Source organism: Zea mays, chromosome 9 (assembly GCF_902167145.1).
Source record: "Zea mays cultivar B73 chromosome 9, Zm-B73-REFERENCE-NAM-5.0, whole genome shotgun sequence".
Taxonomy (NCBI): Eukaryota; Viridiplantae; Streptophyta; class Magnoliopsida; order Poales; family Poaceae; genus Zea; species Zea mays.
This window is the reverse complement of record NC_050104.1, coordinates 135203162-135226749: the sequence shown is the minus strand read 5'-3', so window position 1 is coordinate 135226749 and position 23588 is coordinate 135203162. Positions and strand designations below refer to the sequence as shown.

Here is a 23588-nt window from a genome sequence, read left to right as displayed (position 1 = left end):
AGAGAGGCGAGGAGTATAGTAGTGGCTTAGGAGTTGAAGTGCCGGATTTGGGCTACCTCGTCCAAATCATAGCCTTCATCCCCTACGGATGGTACCTGTACTCCAAACTCAACAACATCCCAAATGCTAGTGTGGAGTGAGGTTAGATGGTACCTCATTTTATCACTCCACATACAATAATCTTCACCGTAAAAAACCGGTGGTTTGCCTAGTGGGACGGAAAGTAAAGGAGTGTGTTTGGAAATGCGAGGGTAGCGTAAGGGGATCTTACTAAACTTCTTACGCTCATGGCGTTTAGAAGTGACGGACGGCGTGTCGGAGCCGGAGGTGGAAGGTGACGAAGAGTCAGTCTCATAGTAGACCACCTTCTTCATTTTCTTCTTCTTGTCGCCACTCTGGTGTGACTTGACGCAGGGAGGTGATTCCTCTCTTTTGTTGCGGACTCTCCCGATGGAGCTTTCTCGTGGCTTGTGGCGGGCTTCTCGCCGGTCACCATCTCCTTATTGGTGTGAGCTCCCGACATCATTTCGAGCGGTTAGGCTCTAATGAAGTACTGGGCTCTGATACCAATTGAAAGTCGCCTAGAGGGGGGTGAAGAGGCAAATCTGAAATTTATAAACTTTAAGCACAACTACAAGTCGGGGTTAGCGTTAGAAATATAATCGAGTCCAAAAGATAGGGTGAAAACAAATCACAAGCAAATGAAGAGTATGACATGGTGATTTGTTTTACCGAGGTTCGGTTCTTGCAAACCTACTCTTTGTTGAGGTGGTCACAAAGACCGGGTCTCTTTCAACCCATTCCCTCTCTCAAACGGTCACTTAGACCGAGTGAGCTTTTCTCCTCAATCACTTGGGACACTTAGTCCCCACAAGGACCACCACACAATTGGTGTCTCTTGCTTTGATTACAAATGTCTTAGGAACAAGAATAGAGGAAGAAGAAAAGCGATCCAAGCGCAAGAGCTCAAAAGAACACGGCAAAACTCTCTCTTCTAGTCACTAATTGCTTTGAGTGGAATTGGGACTTGGAGAGATTTTGATTCAATCTATTTGTGTCTTGTATTGAATGCACTAACTCTTGTATTGAATGTGTTGGCTGAAAACTTGGATGCCTTGAAGTGTGGTGGTTGGGGGGTACTTATAGCCCCAACCACCAAAGTGGCTGTTGGGGAAGGATGTTGTCGATGGGCGCACCGGACAGTCCAGTGCGCCACCGGACACTGTCCGGTGCGCCAGCCACATCACCCAACTGTTAGGGTTCGACCGTTGGAGCTCTGACATGTGGGGCCACCGGACAGTCCGGTGGTGCACCAGACAGTCACTGTTCACTGTCCGGTGCGCCTTCTGGCGCCTGCTCTGACTCTACGTGCGCTGTCCGCGCACTGTTCACGCACTGTTCACTTTTGTAGACGACTGTTGGCGCTGTTAGCCGTTGCTCCGCATGGCACACCGGACAGTCCGGTGCTACACCGGACAGTCCGGTGAATTATAGCGGAGTGGCTCCCCAAATTTCCGAAGCTGAGCAGTTGGAGTTGATTCACCCTGGTGCACCGGACACTGTCCGGTGCGCCAGACCAGGGCTGCCTTCAGTTTCTTTTGCTCCTTTTTATTTGAACCCTTTCTTGGACCTTTTTATTGGTTTGTGTTGAACCTTTGACACCTATAGAACTTATAATCTAGAGCAAACTAGTTAGTCCAATTATTTGTGTTAGGCAATTCAACCACCAAAACTATTTAGGAAAAGGTTTGACCCTATTTCCCTTTCAGAAGACCTTGGTCCACCTAGCTTTATTCGTTGCTCCACACTCCATATTATTGTATTCCTGGGCCCAATTGTCAGGGTCTAGTTCCCTTGTACATACCCCTTAGACTATAAAAGGGAGGACACTTGCATTTCATGGAGGACATGTTCTATCGAGCTCTCCCATGTTGGGGATCCTCACTTGAACTCCCTCAGAGGCATATCCATCCAGACCTAAGCATTCTCAAGCTCTCAGCAATACAACCCACAATGGAGTAGGGTATTATGCTCTGGTGGCTCAAACCACTCTAAATCCTTATGTATGTTTGTGTTCATCCATCTCATCACGCAATCCCTAGGCAGCCCCTATTCTTAGGATTAGGCGGGAGCATTTCACCACCAGGCTGGAGTTTACTCTCCGATGAGTACTTTGAATGAATGAATTGGAGGGACATAAATAGCCTCAAGCTAAGAAACTAGTCATTAGCAAGCCACTCAACTTTCACAGGTGCATTAGACATATCTAGTGCACACCAACTCTCTGCAGCGTACATCTGATACAACTCTAACATTAAGTTTTAAAAGCAAGACGTTATCGTACTAGTAATTGGTGCTTTATTCGATGCCTCATTGAACATGTCTAGTGAGTATACCACTCGAGTGTATAATTTGCAGACCTCTCCGAGTGCCCTACTCAATGCCATCTCTGATGCCACACCTGACACATCCAATGAGTACTCAGCTCTCACATGGGGGTGTATGGAGTACGGTACCAACAGAGGATTGGTGGATGAGCATCAAAACCATCTAGCGATAATTTCATGGGTTTTTGCTAGATTTGAGCCTCAAAACCCGACATCGTGGTTTCTGGAGAAAATCATAGGCGACATGTGGCATCATCAAGGCAAACTTCTCATACTTGTGAGAAAATACTTAAAGATATGTTGACAAACAGGTCTTCTAATACGCTTACTTTCACCCATCGAAGAATGGTGGTGTTAGTGATTTGACTCGAGGGTCCTAACCAACTAGTGAATAAGTGTTGTGTGTCCCAGTCCAGAAGGGTGATGCAAGAAGACATAAGGTTTATCCTGGTTCGGGCAATAGAAGGCCCTACTTCCAGTAGAGGGGGATGAGACTTATATTGTCTTGCACCTAAGTTCTTGTAGTAGGGGTTACAAGCTAGTCGAGAGTGGGAGAAGATCCCAAGTCTCTGAGGATGATTGAGGCAAGTGCCAATATCGTGCGAGGCAGAGTTTTCTCCCGAGGCTGAAGTCGTCTTCGGGCGAGGCAGAGTTCTCTCCTGAGGGTGAGGATGTGTCTAGATGTTTGCATGTTCCATCTGGAGTTTGTTCGAGAATAGTGACCAGAGTGGGGGAGAAATGTCCGGTATTCGCGGGTGTGCGTCATCGTAGTCAGTTAAAGTAGATGGGACCGCTGTCCCATCGTTCTCTATTGACTGTGGTGTCACATGGAGCAGATATTCGTATCGTTGCATTTAATGCGCACGTCTTCATGGTTCCCAAGATCTTTGGCCGAGGATGGGCTCGAGGTTGTCCTCTGTCCGTGATGAACTCGGGCAAGACGGAATTTTCTTTCCATAAAGGGGGCCATCGGACAAGACGAGGATTTCTCACGGGCACAGCCTTCGCCCGTGGATGGGCTAGGGCGAGACGCAGTTTTGAGCGACCGTTGAGCGGGGCCTTGGGCGAATCATGATTCAACCCTGCTTGATCTTGGGGAACGCGTTTTCTGATTTTTTCGGTACTCAGGTATTAGGTATGCTTAGGGGCACAATCTGGGTACCACTAATTATGATACCCGACAAGTGGTTTACCAATAATATGTTCCATGTTGCCTTCTCGGATCAAGAACTAGCTAAGGTGAAATGATCCTTAACCTGGCTCTAATACTAATTGAAGGATCGAATAGTGAAAGGGAAATAGGCTTACACATTTCCCTAATTGATTTTGGTGGTTGAAGCGCCCAACACAAATAATTGGACTAACTAGTTTGCTCTAGATTATAAGTTTTACAGGTGCCAAAGGTTCACAACAAACCAATAAAAAGACCAAGAAAGGGTTCAAATAAAGAGAGCAAAAAACAACCCAAAGGCAGCCCTAGTCTGGCGCACCGGACTATCCGGTGTGCCACCGGACAGTGTCCGGTGCACCAGGGAGTTGCACTCTGAACTTGCCACCTTCGAGAATTCGGGAGGCCGCTCCGCTATAATTCACCGGACTGTCCGGTGCACCAAGCGGAGCAACGGCTCCAAGCGCCAACGGTCGTTTGCAACGGTACAGGAACAGTGAACAGTGTTCACTGCGCGCGCAGAAGTCAGAGCAGGCGTCAGAAGGTGCACCAGACAGTGATTAGTGACTGTCCGGTGCACCACCGGACTGTCCGGTGGTCCCACTTGTCAGAGCTCCAACGGTCGAAACCCAACGGCCTGATGACGTGGCTGGCGCACCGGACAGCGTCCGATGGCGCACCGGACTGTCTGGTGCGCCATACGACAGCAGCCTCCACCAACGGTTCTTTTGGTGGTTGGGGCTATAAATACCCCCCAACCACCACACTTCAAAGCATCCAAGTTTTCAGCCATCAAACCTCATACAAGAGCTCTAGACTTCATTCCAAGACACAAACAAAGAGATCAAATCCTCTCCCAAGTCCAAAGATCATTCCAATCAAATAGTGACTAGTGAGAGAGACAATTGTGTTCATTTGAGCTCTTGCGCTTGGATTGCTTTTCTTCTTCCTTCTTTCTTGTTTCCAACTCAATTGTAATCAAGGCAAGAGACACCAATTGTGTGGTGGTCCTTGTGGGGACTTAGTGTCCCGATTGATTGAGAAGAGAAGCTCACTCGGTCTAGGTGACCGTTTGAGAGAGGGAAAGGGTTGAAAGAGACCCGGTCTTTGTGACCACCTCAACGGGGAGTAGGTTTGCAAGAACCGAACCTCGGTAAAACAAATCACCGTGTCATCCGCCTTATTTGCTTGTGATTTGTTTTCGCCCTCTCTTTCGGACTCGACTTTAAATCTAACGCTAACCTCGACTTGTAGTTGTGCTTAATCTTTATAAATTTCAGATTTGCCTATTCACCCCCCCTCTAGGCGACTTTCAATTGGTATCAGAGTCCGGTGCTTCATTAGAACCTAACCGCTCGAAGTGATGTCGGGAGCATCCGCCATGAGGGAGATCGGGACAGGCAACAAGTACGCAAGCTCGGGAAGAACGCACTCAAGGGAGTCCGCCCACAAGCACAAGGAGGAATCCTCTTCCTCCATCAAGTCCCAACGAAAGGGTGACAAGAAGAAGAAGATGAAGAAGGTGGTCTACTACGAGACCGACTCTTCGTCACCCTCCACCTCCGGCTCGGAATCGGCATCCACCACTTCTAAGCGCCATGAGCACAAGAAGTATAGTAAGATGCCCCTTCGCTATCCTCGTATTTCAAAACGCACTCCATTACTTTCTGTCCCATTAGGCAAACCACCTATGTTTGATGGTGAAGATTATTCTATGTGGAGTGATAAAATGAGGCATCACCTAACCTCACTCCACAAAAGCATATGTGATATTGTTGAGTATGGAGCGCAGGTACCAAAGGAAGGGGACAAGGATTATGATTCGGAGGAGGTCGAACAAATCCAACACTTCAACTCCCAAGCCACTACTATACTCCTCGCCTCTCTAAGTCGAGAGGAGTATAATAAGGTGCAAGGGTTGAAGAGTGTCAAAGAGATTTGGGACGTGCTCAAAACCGCGCACGAAGGAGATGAGGTGACCAAGATCACCAAGCGAGAAACGATCGAGGGGGAGCTCGGTCGCTTCATGCTTCACCAAGGAGAGGAGCTACAAGCCATGTACAACCGGCTCAAGACCTTGGTGAACCAAGTGCGCAACCTCGGGAGCACTAAATGGGATGACCATGAAATGGTCAAGGTTATTCTAAGATCACTTGTATTTCTTAATCCTACTCAAGTTCAATTAATTCATGGTGATCCTAGATATAAACTAATGTCTCCCGAGGAAGTGATAGGAAAATTTGTGAGCTTTGAATTGATGATCAAAGGCTCCAAGAAAATCATCGAGCAAGGCGCCACCTCAACACCCGAGGTGCAACCCGTCGCATTCAAGGCGATGGAAGAAGAAAAGAAGGACTCTACACCAAGTAGGATCCCCATCGACGCCTCCAAGCTCGACAACGAGGAAATGGCGCGCATCATCAAGAGCTTTCGCCAAATCCTCAAGCAAAGGAGGGGGAAGGACTACAAACCCCGCTCCAAAAAGGTTTGCTACAAATGTGGTAAGCCCGGTCATTTTATCGCTAAATGTCCTTTATCTAGTGATAGTGACAGGGATAACGACAAGAAGGGAAAGAGAAGAGAAAAGAAGAGGTACTACAAGAAGAAGGGCGGCGATGCCCATGTTTGCCGGGAGTGGGACTCCGACGAGAGCTCCACCGACTCCTCCGACAAGGACGCCGCAAACATTGCCGTCACCAAAGGACTTCTCTTCCCCAACATTGGCCACAAGTGCCTCATGGCAAAGGACGGCAAGAAGAAGAAGGTAAAATCAAAATCCTCCACTAAGTATGCAACCTCTAGTGATGACGAGGATAACTTGCTCACTCTTTTTGCCAATCTTAACATGCAACAAAAAGAGAAATTAAATGAATTGATTAGTGATATTCATGAGAAGGATGAACTCTTGGATAGCCAAGAGGATTTCCTTATTAAAGAAAACAAAAGGCATGTTAAGACTAAAAATGCTTATGCTCAGGAAGTAGAAAAATGTGAAAATTGTCTAGTGAGCTAAGCACTTGCCATGATGTTATTTCCAACCTTAGAAATGAAAATGCCAAACTAATTGCTAAGGTTGAGAAGTTAGATATTTGTAATGATTCAATTGTTAGTCTTAGAAATGATAATGCTAGTTTGATTACTAAGATTGACAATTTGAATGCATCGCTCTCTAGCCTTAAAATTGAGAATGGAAAATTAATTGCTAAGGCTAAAGACTTAAATGTTTGCAATGTTTCCATTTCCAATCTTAGAGATGAGAATGCTATTTTACATGCTAAGATTGTTGAATTAAATACTTGCAAACCCTCTACATCTACCGTTGAGCATGTCACTATTTGCACCTAGATGTAGAGATATAAATGTTGATGATATTCTCGATCACTTAGCTTTAATTAAACAACAAAATGATCACATAGCTCAACTTAGTGCCAAAATCAATGAGCATGACTTAGAAAATGAAAATTTTAAATTTGCTAGAAGCATGCTCTATAGTGGGAGACGCCCTGGCATTAAGGATGGCATTGGCTTCCAACAGGGAGACAATGTCAAGCTTAATGCCCCTCCTAAAAGATTATCTAACTTTGTTAAGGGCAAGGCTCCCATGCCTCAGGATAACAAGGGTTACATTTTATACCCTACCGGTTATCCCGAGCACAAAATTAGGAGAATTCACTCTAGGAAGTCTCACTCTGGATCTCATCATGCTTTTATGTATAAGAGTGAGGCATCTAGTTCTAGGCAATCAACCCATGCAAAATTGCCTAGGAAGAAAACTCTGATTGCATCAAATGATCATAACATTTCATTTAAGACTTTTGATGCTTCCTATGTGCTAACTAACAAATCAGGCAAAGTAGTTGCCAAATATGTTGGGGGCAAACATAAGGGATCAAAGACCTGTGTTTGGGTACCCAAGGTGCTTGTTTCTAATGTGAAAGGACCCAAGACCGTTTGGGTACCTAAGAACAAGGCCTAAACTTATTTTGTAGGTTTATGCATGCGGGGGCTCAAGTTGGATCATCGATAGCGGGTGCACAAACCACATGACAGGGGAGAAGAAGATGTTCTCCTCTTACGAGAAAAACCATGATCCCCAAAGAGCTATCACATTCAGGGATGGAAATCAAGGTTTGGTCAAAGGACTTGGTAAAATTGCTATATCTCCTGACCACTCTATTTCCAATGTTTTTCTTGTAAATTCTTTAGATTACAATTTTCTTTCTATTTCTCAATTATGCAAAATGGGCTACAACTGTCTTTTTATGGATATAGGTGTTACTGTCTTTAGAAGAAGTGATGATTCAATAGCATTTAAGGGAGTGTTAGAGGGTCAGCTATACTTAGTAGATTTTGATAGAGCTGAACTCAACACTTGCTTAATTGCTAAGACTAACATGGGTTGGCTCTGGCACCGCCGACTAGCCCATGTTGGGATGAAGAATGTTCATAAGCTTCTAAAGGGAGAGCACATTTTGGGACTAACCAATGTTCATTTTGAGAAAGACAGGGTATGTAGCGCATGTCAAGCAGGAAAGCAAGTTGGTGTTCATCATCCACACAAGAACATCATGATGACCGATAGGCTGCTTGAGCTACTCCACATGGACCTATTCGGCCCGATCGCTTACATAAGCATCGGCGGGAGTAAGTACTGTCTAGTTATTGAGGATGATTATTCTCGCTTCACTTGGGTATTCTTTTTACAGGAAAAATCTCAAACCAAGAGACTTTAAAGGGATTCTTGAGACGGGCTCAAAATGAGTTCGGCTTGAGGATCAAGAAAATAAGAAGCGACAACGGGACGGAGTTCAAGAACTCAAAAATCGAACGCTTTCTAGAGGAGGAGTGCATCAAGCATGAGTTCTCTTCTCCCTACACGCCACAACAAAATGGTGTAGTGGAGAGGAAGAATAGAACTCTACTTGACATGGCGAGGACCATGCTTGATGAGTACAAGACTTCAGACCGGTTTTGGGCGGAAGCAATCATCACCGCTTGCTACGCCATCAACCGTCTCTACCTTCACCGAATCCTCAAGAAGACATTGTATGAACTCCTCACCGGTAAAAAGCCCAATGTTTCATATTTTAGAGTGTTTGGTAGCAAATGTTTTATTCTTGTTAAAAAAGGTAGAAAATCTAAATTTGCTCCTAAGGCTGTAGAAGGCTTTTTACTTGGTTATGATTCAAACACAAGGGCATATAGAGTCTTTAACAAGTCCACTGGACTAGTTGAAGTTTCTTGTGACATTGTGTTTGATGAGACTAACGGCTCTCAAGTAGAGCAAGTTGATCTTGATGAGCTAGATGATGAAGAGGCTCCGTGCGTCGTGCTAAGGAACATGTCCATTGGGGATGTGTGTCCTAAGGAATCTGAAGAGCCTCCACAAGCACAAGATCAACCATCTTCCTCCATGCAAGCATCTCCACCAACTCAAGATGAGGATCAAGCTCAAGATGATGAAAATGAAGATAAAGAGGAGCCACCTCAAGAGGAGGACAATGATCAAGGGGGAGATGCTAATGATCAAGACAAGGAAGATGATGACAGTCCAAGACTGCCTCACCCAAGAATCCACCAAGCAATACAACGAGATCACCCCGTGAACTCCATCCTCGGTGATATTCATAAGGGGGTAACCACTCGATCTCGTGTTGCTCATTTTTGTGAACACTACTCTTTTGTGTCTTCTATTGAGCCATACAGGGTAGAAGACGCATTAAGAGATTCGGATTGGGTGTTGGCAATGCAAGAGGAACTCAACAACTTCACAAGGAATGAGGTATGGCATTTAGTTCCACGTCCTAATCAAAATGTTGTAGGAACCAAGTGGGTCTTCCGCAACAAGCAAGATGAGCATGGTGTGGTGACAAGGAAAAAAGCCTGACTTGTGGCCAAGGGATATTCACAAGTCGAAGGTTTGGATTTCGGTGAAACCTATGCACCCGTAGCTAGGCTTGAGTCAATTCGCATTTTACTTGCCTGTGCTACTTACCATGGCTTTAGGCTTTATCAAATGGACGTGAAAAGTGACTTCCTCAATGGACCAATCAAGGAGGAGGTCTATGTTGAGCAACCTCCTGGCTTTGAAGATAGTGAGTACCTTAACCATGTTTATAAACTCTCTAAGGCGCTTTATGGGCTCAAGCAAGCCCCAAGAGCATGGTATGAATGCCTAAGAGATTTTCTTATCTCTAATGACTTCAAAGTCGACAATGTCGATCCTACTCTCTTTAATAAAACAATTGCAAATGATTTGTTTGTATGCCAAATTTATGTTGATGATATCATATTTGGGTCTACTAACAAATCTACTTGTGAAGAGTTTAGTAGGATCATGATTCAAAAATTCGAGATGTCTATGATGGGGGAGTTGAAGTACTTTCTAGGATTTCAAGTCAAGCAACTCCAAGAGGGCATCTTCATTAGCCAAACGAAGTACATTCAAGACATACTCACCAAGTTTGGGATGAAGGATGCCAAGCCCATCAAGACACCCATGGGAACTAATGGACATCTCGACCTCGACACGGGAGGTAAATCCGTAGATCAAAAGGTATACCGGTCAATGATAGGTTCTTTACTCTATTTATGTGCATCTCGACCGGATATTATGCTTTCCCTATGCATGTGTGCAAGATTCCAAGCCGATCCTAAGGAAGTTCACCTTAGGGCCGTAAAACGAATCTTGAGATATTTAGTTTATACTCCTAAGTTTGGCCTTTGATATCCCAGGGGATCCACCTTTGATTTAATTGGATATTCCGATGCTGATTGGGCAGGGTGTAAGATTGATAGAAAGAGCACATCAGGGACTTGCCAGTTCTTGGGAAGATCTTTGGTGTCTTGGTCTTCTAAGAAACAAAATTATGTCGCTCTTTCTACCGCCAAAGCCGAGTATATTGCCGCAGGCCATTGTTGCGCGCAATTGCTTTGGATGAGGCAAACCCTTAGGGACTATGGTTACAAATCGACCAAAGTTCCTCTTCTATGTGATAATGAGAGTGCAATCCGCATGGCGGATAATCCCATTGAGCATAGCCGCACTAAACACATAGCCATTCGGTATCACTTTTTGAGGGATCACCAACAACGGGGAGATATCGAGATTGCATATATTAACACCAAAGAACAATTAGCCGATATCTTTACCAAGCCATTAGATGAGAAAACATTTACCAAACTTAGGCATGAGCTAAATATTCTTGATTCTAGGAATTTTGATTGATGTTTTGCACACATAGCTCATTTCTATATCTTTGATCATCTCTCTTTCATGTGCTATGACTAATGTGGTTTTCAAGCGTATTACATGCTAAGTCATAGATTGAAAGGGAATTGGAGTCTTCGGCGAAGACAAGGCTTCCACTCCACTCCATCGAATTATTCATCCTTCGTCGTCGCTCCGCACCGCTCTCCAACTTGGTATAATCTTTACTCGTATATTATTTGCCAAAGGGAGAGAAAGTAAAAGTCCTATATTTCACTCACAAGTATCCATTTTTGGCGAATCACGCCAAAGGGGGAGAAAGTATTAGCCCAAAGCAAAAGGACCGCACCACCACCAATTTCCAAAAACTTAGTTTTTCAATTTGTATTTAAAGAAGTGTTTCAAATTGGTATCTTGTGTTTGGTTCAATTTCAAATTGGTATAACCCCTTTCAAATTTATATCCAAAACCCTCTTGAACACTAAGAGGAGAATTTGATTGAGAGGGAGTTTTATTTAGCAAAGGAAAAGCATTTGAAACAGGGGGAGAAAATTTCAAATCTTGAAAATGCTTCTCAAAATCGTATTCATTTACCTTTGACTATTTGCAAAAGGACTTTGAAAAGAATTTACAAAAGAATTTGCAAAAACAAAACAAGTGGTGCAAGCGTCGTCCAAAATTTTAAATAAGAAGAAAGCCATCCATGCATATCTAGTAGAAATAATTATGGTTTCGTTCCAAGAAACCTTTGCACTTACATTATGCAAACTAGTTCAATTTTGCACTCATATATTTGCTTTGGTTTGTGTTGGCATCAATCACCAAAAAGGGGGAGATTGAAAGGGAAATAGGCTTACACCTTTTCCTAATTGATTTTGGTGGTTGAAGTGCCCAACACAAATAATTGGACTAACTAGTTTGCTCTAGATTATAAGTTTTACAGGTGCCAAAGGTTCACAACAAACCAATAAAAAGACCAAGAAAGGGTTCAAATAAAGAGAGCAAAAGACAACCCAAAGGCAGCCCTGGTCTGGCGCACCGGACTGTCCGGTGTGCCACCGGACAGTGTCCGGTGCACCAGGGAGTTCCACTCTGAACTTGCCACCTTCAGGAATTCAGGAGGCCGCTCCGCTATAATTCACCGGACTGTCCGGTGCACCAAGCGGAGCAACGGCTCCAAGCGCCAACGGTCGTCTGCAACGGTACAGGAACAGTGAACAGTGTTCACTGCGCACGCAGAAGTCAGAGCAGGCGTCAGAAGGCGCACCGGATAGTGAACAGTGATTGTCCGGTGCACCGCCGGACTGTCCGATGGTCCCACTTGTCATAGCTCCAATGGTCGGAACCCAACGGACTGGTGACGTGGCTGGCGCACCGGACAGTGTCCGGTGCGCCATACGACATCAGCCTCCACCAACGGTTCTTTTGGTGGTTGGGGCTATAAATACCCCGCAACCACCACACTTCAAAGCATCCAAGTTTTCAGCCATCAAACCTCATACAAGAGCTCTAGACTTCATTCCAAGACACAAACAAAGAGATCAAATCCTCTCCCAAGTCCAAAGATCATTCCAATCAAATAGTGACTAGTGAGAGAGACAATTGTGTTCATTTGAGCTCTTGCGCTTGGATTGTTTTTCTTCTTCCTTCTTTCTTGTTTCCAACTCGTTTTTAATCAAGACAAGAGACACCAATTGTGTGGTGGTCCTTGTGGGGACTTAGTGTCCCGATTGATTGAGAAGAGAAGCCCACTCGGTCTAGGTGACTGTTTGAGAGAGGGAAATGGTTGAAAGAGACCCGGTCTTTGTGACCACCTCAACGGGGAGTAGGTTTGCAAGAACCGAACCTCGGTAAAACAAATCACCGTGTTATCCGCCTTATTTGCTTGTGATTTGTTTTCGCCCTCTCTTTCGGACTCGACTTTAATTCTAACGCTAACCTTAGCTTGTAGTTGTGCTTAATCTTTATAAATTTCAGATTTGCCTATTCACCTCCCCCTCTAGGCGACTTTCAAATAGGCAACTAGAGAAGGTGAATGGGAGCCAATAAAAATCTTCTGCACTAAGGCAATATTGGCTTGATTCCTAAAGTTGGCCCAAACCTCTATGACACCAAAAACTCTCCAAAAATTTCAAATCAAGAACACCTCAACCAAATGATGGTTGGATGCCCTTAACTTGTTCCTAGGAAGATTATGGTTCTACCAAAACAAATGTAACTCAGTTCGTAAATTGGAAAGTCTGAAAAGGAACCAAGCGAGAGCCACTCAGGTCAGAGCGGTAGTGTCGCTCAGGAGTCCAGCAGTGTCGAGGCGCGACAGTGCCACCTAAGGGCGTTGTAGTGCCACTCGAACAAAAATGCTCCAATTGACCTCAAAATTTGTAGGACATAGCTATAGAGAAAAGAGGGAGCTTCTAGGAGTTTGAGCACCAAATGATCAAACTTGAGTGCTAGATCAAAAAAACTCAAACACGAGTTAAAGTTTTGTTAAAAGTACAATTTGGTTAGAAAACTTGTCCATAAATTGAATCAACCCATACTAGAGGTGACAATGATTCTAGAATAGTTTCTAAAAACAAAATCGACCTCAACACACTTCTCCAACCTGAAAAGTAAAGATCAAACCAAAAACTCAATCAAAAGAGTAAGAGAGAAGGAATTCAACTTAAGAGCTCAACACCAATCAGACTTGCATGGAAATTTAAAATACGAAGGTCACACTATGGTTAAGGCCACACTTTTCGAATTTGCAAGTACATAGTTGTACAAACACAAAGCACCTAAGGATCTCCAAAAAAAATGAAGATAAACCCAAATAGAAGGCTACAAAATGAAGTCTAAAGAGATGGCTCATTGTGGGGCCCTTCCCCTTAATTATAAGGGTTTTTTTTCTTTTCTAAACTACCTCTAGTGATTATCCACTTATAGGACTAAAATGGAGCAATGGACCAACTTTTGATACATTGATCTGGCGATCATGCTCCCTTCATGAAGTTGTTTTGCTTTGACGCGTCCTTTGCAATTACGCCACATGTTGTCGACTTGTATTTACTATATAGATTTCCATCCAAGCACTACGTAGTCTAGTGTGCACCAGATATGGTGCACCGTCTAGTAAGGTACATAATGGTGCATTAGATAGGGCCCTCGAAAAGGCACGGGATAGCACACACACAAGACATTTAGAGAGCATATAAATGAACATGATGGCTCAATATGCACTAGGCGTGTATGTTCATTGAGTGCATTGGATACTTGACATAGTTAGAGATTAGTTTGTAGCCGTTATAATTATAGTTGTTGCAAGGATCAACATCAAATTATAGTTGACATAAGAAAAATCATCAAATTTCATACACATCTATATTAATATTAAAATATTAAATTTATTCAAACAGTTCGGATATCCACTTTTATCCGTTACATGTACATAGAAAACTTGCAAGTTTTTAAGGGTAACTTTCATTTAAACCTTAAATGCAAATTATTTAGATAGGCTAAAAAACACTCCATTGAAAGCTTTTGAGAGCCACCTGAATAGTACAATTTCAGGAATGTGCTCAAGACTCACAAGAGAACAAAAACTAAGAATCAAAACGTGTCTATTTTTTGCTAAAATATCAGCCACTACTTGTTTCTCTGCCAATTTTAACCATGACCTCCAGCATTAAAACTACCAATTACCAGAGCACGTTCGGGTCAACATTGAGCATGGAAGATCTCTCAGCTGCCGCGTTACCATGACAATCATCGTACTAATATATCAGGTTGCAACAGCAAAACTTAAATTCCATCATCACCAGGATCGAGCAAGTACTTGAATACAAGCCGGGTCCAAAAAAACTGATGTCGATATCGTTTCTACCCGCAAATCCATTTTACAGAACAGCTGAGTCCCAGCCTTTGGTAGTTTGGTACCCGCAAATTCTCTTCCAGTGTGAATGTCTCACTCATCATCAGCACGCCTTTTTCTTCTTTTTCTTCTCTTTCTTACCTGATTCTTCGGTTTGCATTGCGACATCCTCACCATCAGCGTCAGACTTCTTTTTCTTCTTCTTAACTTCTGAAGCAGCAGCCACAACAGGCTCTTCCTCGACCTCCTTAGACTTCTTTTTCTTTTTCTTCTCACCATCACCTTCACCAGCAGGAGCCTCCTTGCTTTCCTTGTTCTTTTTCTTCTTCTTCTTCCGATCCTCCTGGTCACCATCCTCCTGGATTGCTTCCTCTGCAGGCTCTGCTAATGGTTCAGTTTCCACCTCATTATGTTTCCTCTTCTTTGAAGCCAATTCTGACTTCTTTGGTGTTTCTTCCGTGAGTACCAGATCAGCTGCAGGGTTATATGTCTAAAAGAAAATCAAAGCATCAAGTCAAAACAAGTTCATGTTGCAGTATTTACATAGAAAAAAGTATGATAAGCCTACTTCAACAAAAGAAGTGTTTGCCTAACAATACTTCAAATAAAACCAATGGGACACCTTTTCACGGTAACTAGTTAAAGGGATCGTATCCAGTGCACAAGGGCCACGCCGTGCACAAATGCACAAAACGAAATCTGGCCGTCTATTTTCCATCCAACGACATGACGGCGCGGGGGTTTTTCACAAAACAGACTCGGTAAGCTACGGAGGCTGCGGGAGGGTTCATCTGCAAATTTACGACGGCCGTTGGATGGGAGACGGACGACCAGGTTTCGTTTTGTGCATTTGTGCACGGCGTGACCCTTGTGCACTGGATACGATCCCCTAGTTAAAACGGTCCAAAACTAGAACATTTCAAAGTTCTGACAAACATATTTTTTGAAGGGCTGGGCATGTGTTCAGACCAACCATTCATTATCCGAAAGCCTTCTCAGATGGAGAGTGAGATGTCAAAATAATGCTTACCTTAGCAGGAGTTGTTAAAGCCCCAGTACCCTTCTTCCGGTCCTTTTCATACACTTCTATCTTGGGCTTCCCCTTTGTGGAACCAGCAGATTTCCCAAGTTCTCTACCCTCAAGAACTTGAAGCCGTGTCTCAAGCTGTTCAATTGTCATGTGTCACAAGGCATGTATATCATACTAGATATGAAAAGCAAAAAAATCCATAGTGTGCATATACCTTAAGTCGACTCTCAGTGCCAATGGAGTTGTCCTCACCATCACCAAGGGCATCATACCGGATAGCAAGAGCTGTTTTTGCAGCAAGAGAACGAGAGATTTTTCCCTTGTGCTTTTGAGAAGCCTTGCCAATTAAGGATGCATGGTAGATGAGGCCATACTTAGGTGTAGAATGCTTTGTCTTTAGAGCTCTGAATAAAGCCTGGTGAGAAACATAATCTTTAGTTCTTAGCGAAGAAAGAAAATTCTAGCAGACAGCAAAACTAAATAATAAATCTTAGTTCTAAGAAAAGAAAGCAAATTCTAGCAGACAGCAAACTAAATAATGCTAACACATGACATCAATTGACATCACTATGGCATTATTAGAGAATAAACTTTTTTAAAAAAAGGACACGAAACAAGAAATTCACATGTTTCGCAGGATGTTAGATAATTCTAGCAGACAACATAAGCATGTCATACTAAACCGTTGTTTCACACAAGGCACACAAACACACTCAGAAGAGGTGGAAATTGGAGAAAAAAATGGTTTCCAGAATCATCCATTCACAAGTAAACAAACCTTCTCTGCACCAAGTATCTGAATTGTGCTACCAGGCTGCTTGGCCAAATTTAACAAACTTCCACCATGTGCAATAAGGCGAGCACCAACTAATTCACCCACCAGTGCTGTCAAATTTGGTGCAATAGTGTTCATCCTGCTTCTTAAATAGTCATACAGCTGGGCTCTGTACTCAGAAAGGGCCAGCACTTGATCACATAGCTCTCTGATATTCGATAAGTCAAGGTCACTAACTTCTGTTCCCATGGATATTACTGCTGCCTCCTTTAGCTGTGTTTCTAGCTCTTCATCTGACAATATCTGAAAACAACAGACCTTACTAAACAATGTCCTTAATATGAATTGTATATCATATTTAGATGTCAATAATCACCTCAGAGAAGTCAAGGTTGACTGCATTAACTCTGTTGCCCATCATCTTCACAACTTTGGCATACTGTATATTATCTGTAACTATTTTGGTGAGCTCTGGAAAGTGCCAGCCATACCATTCACGAACTCTCATGGCATAAGTGTTAAGCTCCTTGTCAAGATCATCCAATAATCCAATGGCTTGAATGATCATTGTATCAACCTGTGTAACACAAACAATAAAAAATCACTTAACATGTCAAAATAATTATTTAATAGCAAAATCTAGAAGAATCTTAAATAGTCAAAACTCATAAGATGTTACGTATTTTGAATGCTGCAAAAGATAATATAGATGCACCAACAGGCAATCAAAGAATAAAAGTGCATGAGTACAATATGGAAACCAGTACATAATGCCAAGCACAAATGATGACACAATAAAAGCCAGAAATAGAGCATATAACAACATGAATAATAAGATTGCCAGTGGCACCGATAAAAGACTCACCTTCTCAGGGCTGAACTTCAGCTTATACCTAGACAAGCTGTGGGACAATCCCAAGCTCATTGGACCAAGGTCTTGTGCACCCAACCCAGTTATAAGCTCGGTAAGCTGATTTCTCAGTCCTCTCATCAGCTCCATCACAGCACTATTGTGAAGGCAGTCAATTTTCTGCAACACAATTAAAATGTCACGAGTGCTGGTCATTCACAAAAAGTAAAAAAAAACAAGGAAATACTACTGACCAGCTTTTCTTTTATAGCATTTCCAAGCTTAGAATCAGCTACTGCTAATGTTTCACCCTCACAATGTTTCTGCAAGAACTTGCGCAGACCCTTGCTAGGCTTGCTATCAATAATCAGGGTTGCCGCGGATAGGGCATCAGATGTGTTCTCAAACTTGTTGAAAGCCTTCAGCTCGACCACCTACAGGGAAGTTCTCTGTTATCAGTCAGAACAGAAAACTAGTAAAGGTACAGAAGCGGAGAATAGGACGACTCATCAAGTTTTCTTCTTATTTCTTATTTTGCATTTGAACGAAAACAGTAACTTTGTTACGATACACGGTATGCATGATTTCCAAGTGGCTTCATCCATATGTGCAGCACAAATCTGTTGGCATTTGGTAGCTTGATGCTTGAAATGTGAAATGTTTGAAATAGCTTACGGAAAACACATTCTAAAACATAGCCATCTAAGCTACCCTAAGCTAAGTAGAAGTACATATCTAGTGGCTACGTCCACAGTGTTCCACTGAAATAAAAGAGTTAGTGAGACACTTAAGTCGGTGCCATCTGTTCAAAACGACAAACACATAATGTCATAATGTGGCTGATCCTATACAGACCTTTCTCGCTGAGTCCGACGTCGTGAACTCCTTCCATAGATCCTGCCAACAAGAACACAAAGGCATAGCACATTAGCACTGATGGTTCAATACAAAAGCATGGAGCAGAGCAAATTTAAGGAACCCAATCAATAACAGACTTTAGAAATTGCAGCGGGGGTCACTCACCTCGACCTTGTCGAGCTTCCCCTCGTCGAGCACCTTGAATAGGGCGAACCCCGCGGGGGTCTCGAAGAGCACCAACATCTCCGCACACGACCAGTCCCCGATTAACTCAGCTGAAACAACAGATACACACGCTCTTAACATGCATCGAGCGAAGGATCACGGAACCAAATTAGACATAGCAACGCGTGCGCCAACAGAATCGAGCTGTTGAGACGGTAAAATCCCTCGAACCTGGGGAAGATTCGTCGGTGGACAGCGCGAAGCGATGAGGGGGTTTCGCCTGCGGCGGCCGCGAGACGAGAGGGAGCTGGGGAAAAGGTAGCCGCCGCAAGGGTTTTAGCTCTTCTAGGGCTTGGGGCTGGACTAATATATCGGAGAGCACAAAGGTACTCGGTGGCCCATCTGGCCGTTGGCTGAACGGGACCGTGCTAATGGACCGTTGGATGGTTTGTCTTGGGTTTTAGGTTACCGGGAGGACCCTTGCTCGACTGACAGGGAGGGCGTGTTTGGTTTGGTAAGTGGATGTTTGCTTTTTAGTGACTATTTTTTTGTCAATTTCCGTATTTAATATTTTAGTAATTAAAATGGAATAAAATAGATAGACTAAAAATTAGTCACTAGAAACCAAATACCTCTTAAATTTATAAGATACCGCATAATTAATAAATAACTGGAGTTTTGGTTGAAACTGTCTCCCGTAGTGGAGAGTTTCATTTGACATGGTTTTATAGGTACCATACAAGAGATAATATGTCTAGGTAACACTATATACATGTTTTCATCCCCATGAAAAAATCTACCCCTTTCTTCATTAATTAGTTGCCACATCATCCAAAATGCTGACATAGCACACCATTTAATGAGTGAAACTCCTATAAAACTATCATTGAGAATGACCTTATATACCTAAGAGCATTTTTAGTAGCTGTGTAAATAACTCTCTAAATAAGAATTTAAGAAATTTCAAAAAGACTTTCTCGAACAATTATGTAAACCAAGTTACTAAATTTACAAACTCACTCAAAACCTAATTTCATCTCTATATTTACCAAGTGGTGTAGAGATGAAATTATCATGTTGTAAACCGGCTATTTAGCCAAGTGGTGTGCGTGGGGACTGGGTAAAAACATTTTCAACTTGCTTCTCAAGTTTGCTCGGTGTCGCTCGCGACTGGCTCTAGTTGTACTCAGCCAGCTATCCTTGGTGTGGGGGTTTGATCGACGGAGCCGTCACAACGGCGCCTATGGCGAAGCCTTCCGTACAGACTCATTTCGTCTTGGACGCGATGGCCGCGGAGAGGGTGAAAGTCGCGGAGAACTGGGAGCGGGCGTTGGATTCGTTGGAGAACATGAATCAGCGCCTGGGAAAGTTCGCCAAGGTCCAGCGCCAGTTGGTGGAGCAGTCGGAGGTCGCGGCGCAGGCGGCCAAGCAGGCGGCGAAGGAGCGTTCTGTTCTGTCGCGTCAAGTGGAGGAATCTGGGCAGCTGCTGGCGCGGGTACAGCTGGAATCCATGGCGGCGGAGACGGAGAAGTCCAGGAGGAGCGGATCCACCAGCCCGTCATCTAGGTCTTCACCCCCTGTTCAGGTACGGAAGGGTCCTCAGAAGGGTGTTCAGATCAATCCACTGCCTGAGATGTCATTCCCAAAGTTTGATGGTGCTAATCCGAGAGTTTGGTTGGACAAGTGTTTGGATTACTTCCATATTTTCAAGGTTTCTGAAGCTATGTGGGTACAAGTGGCGTCTCTGCACTTGGAAGGGATTGCTGCTCGCTGGTTTCACGTGCATAGACTGAAACAGAGGACGGGGTGGAATCATTTTACTCGGGATGTGTTGAACAAGTTTGGCGCAGACGAGTATCCAAAGGCGATGAGGAGATTGATGGGTCTCAGGCAGACGGGGTCACTGGACGAGTTTGTGCGGGCGTTCGAGGAAGCACGGTACATGGTATCGCTGCATAACCCAAAGTTGGGTGAGGTGCTCTTTGTCACTCAGTTTATTTGGGGTCTGGAGTATGATTTGCAAGGGGCGGTGCAATCTCAGATGCCCACCACTTTGGATCGAGCAGTACTAATTGCCAAGTTGCAGGATGAACTGAATGATCAATACAAAGGAAGGTCGACAAGGTCAGTGTTCCAGTCGAGGTCCTCGTCCACAGCAGTCAAGGCCAAGGCGATCAGTGGTACTACTGGTAAAGGGTGCATGAAGGTGCGGGGTCTTTTGAAGAACAAAGTTACGTTGCTGTTGTCAATTCATTCCGGGAGTCCTACTTGCTTTATCAACAAGAATCTGGTGGCTCGGGCTCGTTTGTCTGCTGTTTCTTGTCCTCCAGCCAGGTTCACATTGGCAAATGGCGAGTCCCTAACGTCGGATTTGTTGGTTCCTCAGCTTGCCTGGTGCGCAAATGGCCACACGTTCCACACTGATATGAGAGTGTTGGATCTGGGACCGTATGACGCCATCTTGGGTTATGACTGGCTGAAATCACATAGCCCTATGGAATGTGATTGGGCAAACAAGGTCTTGGTCTTTCATGATGCAGGGGTGGAGGTTACTTTGAAAGGGGATGATGATAATATCAAGAAGGAGGTGCAGGAGGTTTCAGCCATTTGCCACAAGTGTTGATCAGATGGTCCAATCTATCGGTGGACTCGTCGACTCGGGAAGATTACTATATGGTTAAGCGGTATCCTAATGCCGCTGTTTCGGTACAAACAGTATCTGAAGGTCTGTGTGTGTCTGGGTGGGGGGCATGTTCAGAGCTGAGCGCTGGACAAGTGAAGCTGATGAGGAGTGATGGCGTAGTGTCATAGGGCGTTTTCTATTTTACGTTTTCCAGTTGGGTTGGCGTCTTTAGGCGCATACTGTCCCGAACAACCCGTGCGTGCAGCAAGTCGCTGATGGGAGGTTACCTCAGCTCATAGTTTATGGAACAGACTACAACACGAAGAATGGAACTAGGGTACGTACTCTGTTGCTTGTCGTGCTGCTCTGTTATCGTTTAATAATGGTTGGTAGTCCAGAAACTCAGCTCATCATTCCTGATCGATATGTTGCTTCTAAAAAATTCTGCCAAGTGCCAGGTGCGTGATTACATGTAGTCAGTCGACCATCTAATCAGGGGATGCTGCGATGGGCCTCGTTTCTTCGACGTTATGAGGAGGGAGTAGGGGTCCCATCTCATCCATCCATCTTGTTGTTCTTTTTCTTCAAATCATTCCGGTATGATCATTAAACCATTCTGATATTACTCCATCCTTGATTGCTAGAAAAAAAAAAAGAAATAAACTCCATGCATGCATGCAAACCTAATTATACATACATACATAAACACTTGTATGTATGTGCTCTAATAATATGAAATGATACTTGACTCAGATCGGCTGATCCGAAGACTACTCGTGCTGCCATGCGCTCTGAATCTGCATGATCGTTCCACTCAGAGCTGCTACTCTAAGACAAGACGCGTAAAATCCACGCGCTTTAATTTGAGCTTAACGAAAATCTTTGGATCTGAGAGACTGAGACGAGCATCTAAAATTATATGAAATTGCTCTGCTGTGCGCTCTATTTCAGACCTAAAACAGTACCTCCCTCCCAAAATAATATTCGTTGATTTTATTTGTCTATATTCAAATAGATAATGACGGATCTAGATAAAAATATAAAACACATTTTGTTGTGGTTTCGGAAATTGGGTGGACAATAGATTTATGTTCGGTGGGTGGTGATACTCCGAATGGTGAATTGCTGTGATTTGGGCTGAGGAAGTGGGACACGGGATTATACTGGTTCAGGACGGAGCCCTAGTCCAGGGTGGTGCTGATAATTGAATTGCAGTGGAATATGTTACATCTGATGTGCTTGTGTGTAGAAAGAAGGTTCCTTTTACAGCTCAAATGTGGTCTTTACAGTGGCAACTTGTATTCTACTCGGGAGTCCCCATATTGCTGCTTCTAGGTTGTTTTAGCCCTCCTGGCGTCGTCCGTATAGGCGGGCGCTGTCGTACCCTTGGCATGGTATTTTGTCTTGTCCGTCCAGCGTTTGAGTCCCTGTAACTTGTATCATGTTAACGTAATGGTACTTGGCGGGTTCCGCATAGTGGTCTCATGGCGAGGTTTAGTGTCGTGTTTAGTATAACTCCATCTTCCGTCATGTCCCTTGTGTCACCCTTCAGCACGCGTAGACATACACCTGGTGTGGCGTATTGTTTCGTCCTTTCAGGTATACGAGCCATTATAGAGACTCTGGTGCTGAGATCATCGCGACCGGAGTTGACCGACCACACGAGTTAGTGAGGACGTATCTGAGGATAGATGTGGGGCGTACCGCCGTGTCTGATAGAGACCTCTGTGTAATGTGCTCATGGCTCGGACGCGGTTTCGTGGTGACGTGTCTTGTCGCCCTGACGTGGCTCAATAATATTAGGTAGACCCTTTCCTCTTGCAGGTTTTGTTGCTAGGGAGCTTGTCGTCTGTCCTGCCTCCTTAGGTTGTTTGACGGGGACTTGGTCGCTCGTCCCGTCTCGGTGGGTTGCTCGATAGAGACTTGGTCGACAGTCCCGCCTCGCTAGGTTGCTCGACGAAGACTTGTTCGATTCGTCCCCATACCGGTCATCTTAGGGTACGGGCTTTTAAGGATACCTGGTTTTTAGGTACCTGACACATTCATCAAGTATTATATGAATTTATTAATTATTTAAAATACATTTTAATTTGGGACAGAGAGAATAACATATTGCTATATTCTTGGTTTGCATTTCCGGCTCTGTTTTTTTGTTCCGCTGTATTAGACTCTTTTTACCGATTGAAGACTCTTTTTGCCAATAGAACATGCACCCTCTCTTGCTTTCATTTCATCTCGGAAATGGCATGCTGAGCTATTAGAATGTGCTGTTGCAGACATGAGTGAAGTGTTTTCCCCTTCAAATTCTGTATCAAGTGCACATTTTTTTATTGCCACAAGGTTCAGTAGCATCTATCGTATGGGCCCATTGAACCAGGAAGCTGGTTAAATTTGGGCCGAGATAAGGTCCACTGCTGCCTGGCGCCATGTGCTGGGCCTCGAGCACGCCCCACGTCACGAGCGCTGGTTCACATGGGCTACTGCATCTAGATCTGCCGTTCCTGGCGCTTGTTCCCACTCGCGGCGGCCAGTGACCACTGAAACCCATGGCCGTTGGGACCGTTAAGTAACTTTAGGGAAACTTTAGCTTTGGTTTTCCAGTTTCACTATAAAACAGCTCCAGTAAATTGTTAAGTGAGTTCTAGAAACGTTTGGTTTGTATATGGACT

At 44.1% G+C, this 23588-nt stretch overlaps 2 protein-coding genes across 4 annotated transcripts; one reads left to right on the top strand and one right to left on the bottom strand.

Annotated features, from left to right (window-relative positions):
- Positions 1 to 14273: 14273 nt before the first annotated feature.
- Positions 14274 to 18726, bottom strand: LOC103639139 (probable nucleolar protein 5-2). Of its 2 annotated transcripts, none has more exons than XM_008661935.4 (10): positions 18528 to 18726; positions 18297 to 18406; positions 18129 to 18170; positions 17528 to 17707; positions 17289 to 17453; positions 16800 to 17000; positions 16427 to 16726; positions 15863 to 16063; positions 15649 to 15783; positions 14274 to 15108 (listed from the first exon to the last, which is right to left on the bottom strand). In XM_008661935.4, exons 2-10 carry the CDS (start codon positions 18372 to 18374, stop codon positions 14722 to 14724), a joined length of 1689 nt encoding a protein of 562 aa, XP_008660157.1. In that variant the 5' UTR covers positions 18375 to 18406; positions 18528 to 18726; the 3' UTR covers positions 14274 to 14721. The 2 variants fall into 2 exon arrangements, with proteins under 2 accessions (XP_008660157.1, NP_001333626.1); NM_001346697.1 differs by having other exon boundaries at positions 14534 to 15108; positions 18297 to 18429; positions 18528 to 18603.
- Positions 18727 to 19423: 697 nt separating this feature from the next.
- On the top strand, positions 19424 to 21851 carry LOC100272714 (uncharacterized). 2 transcript variants are annotated; one of them, XR_558212.4, is made up of 3 exons: positions 19424 to 21256; positions 21378 to 21516; positions 21673 to 21851. XR_558212.4 is itself a non-coding variant. In NM_001147167.1 (1 exon), exon 1 carries the CDS (start codon positions 19540 to 19542, stop codon positions 20917 to 20919), a length of 1380 nt encoding a protein of 459 aa, NP_001140639.1. In that variant the 5' UTR covers positions 19442 to 19539; the 3' UTR covers positions 20920 to 21355. The 2 variants fall into 2 exon arrangements, 1 of the variants encoding a protein (NP_001140639.1); NM_001147167.1 differs by lacking the exons at positions 21378 to 21516; positions 21673 to 21851 and having other exon boundaries at positions 19442 to 21355.
- The last annotated feature ends 1737 nt before the right edge of the window (positions 21852 to 23588 follow it).

Bases quoted from the DNA above. Each gene is read 5' to 3' on its own strand.
- LOC103639139 (XM_008661935.4), bottom strand. From the start codon at position 18,374: ATGTTGGTGCTCTTCGAGACCCCCGCGGGGTTCGCCCTATTCAAGGTG. The intron at 16,064-16,426 runs GTTTGTTTACTT...GTTTCTCACCAG, and splicing joins AGATACTTGGTGCAGAGAAG to GCTTTATTCAGAGCTCTAAA. The intron at 15,784-15,862 runs GTATATGCACAC...ACAATTGAACAG, and splicing joins GCACTGAGAGTCGACTTAAG to CTTGAGACACGGCTTCAAGT.
- LOC100272714 (NM_001147167.1), top strand. From the start codon at position 19,540: ATGGCGAAGCCTTCCGTACAGACTCATTTCGTCTTGGACGCGATGGCC.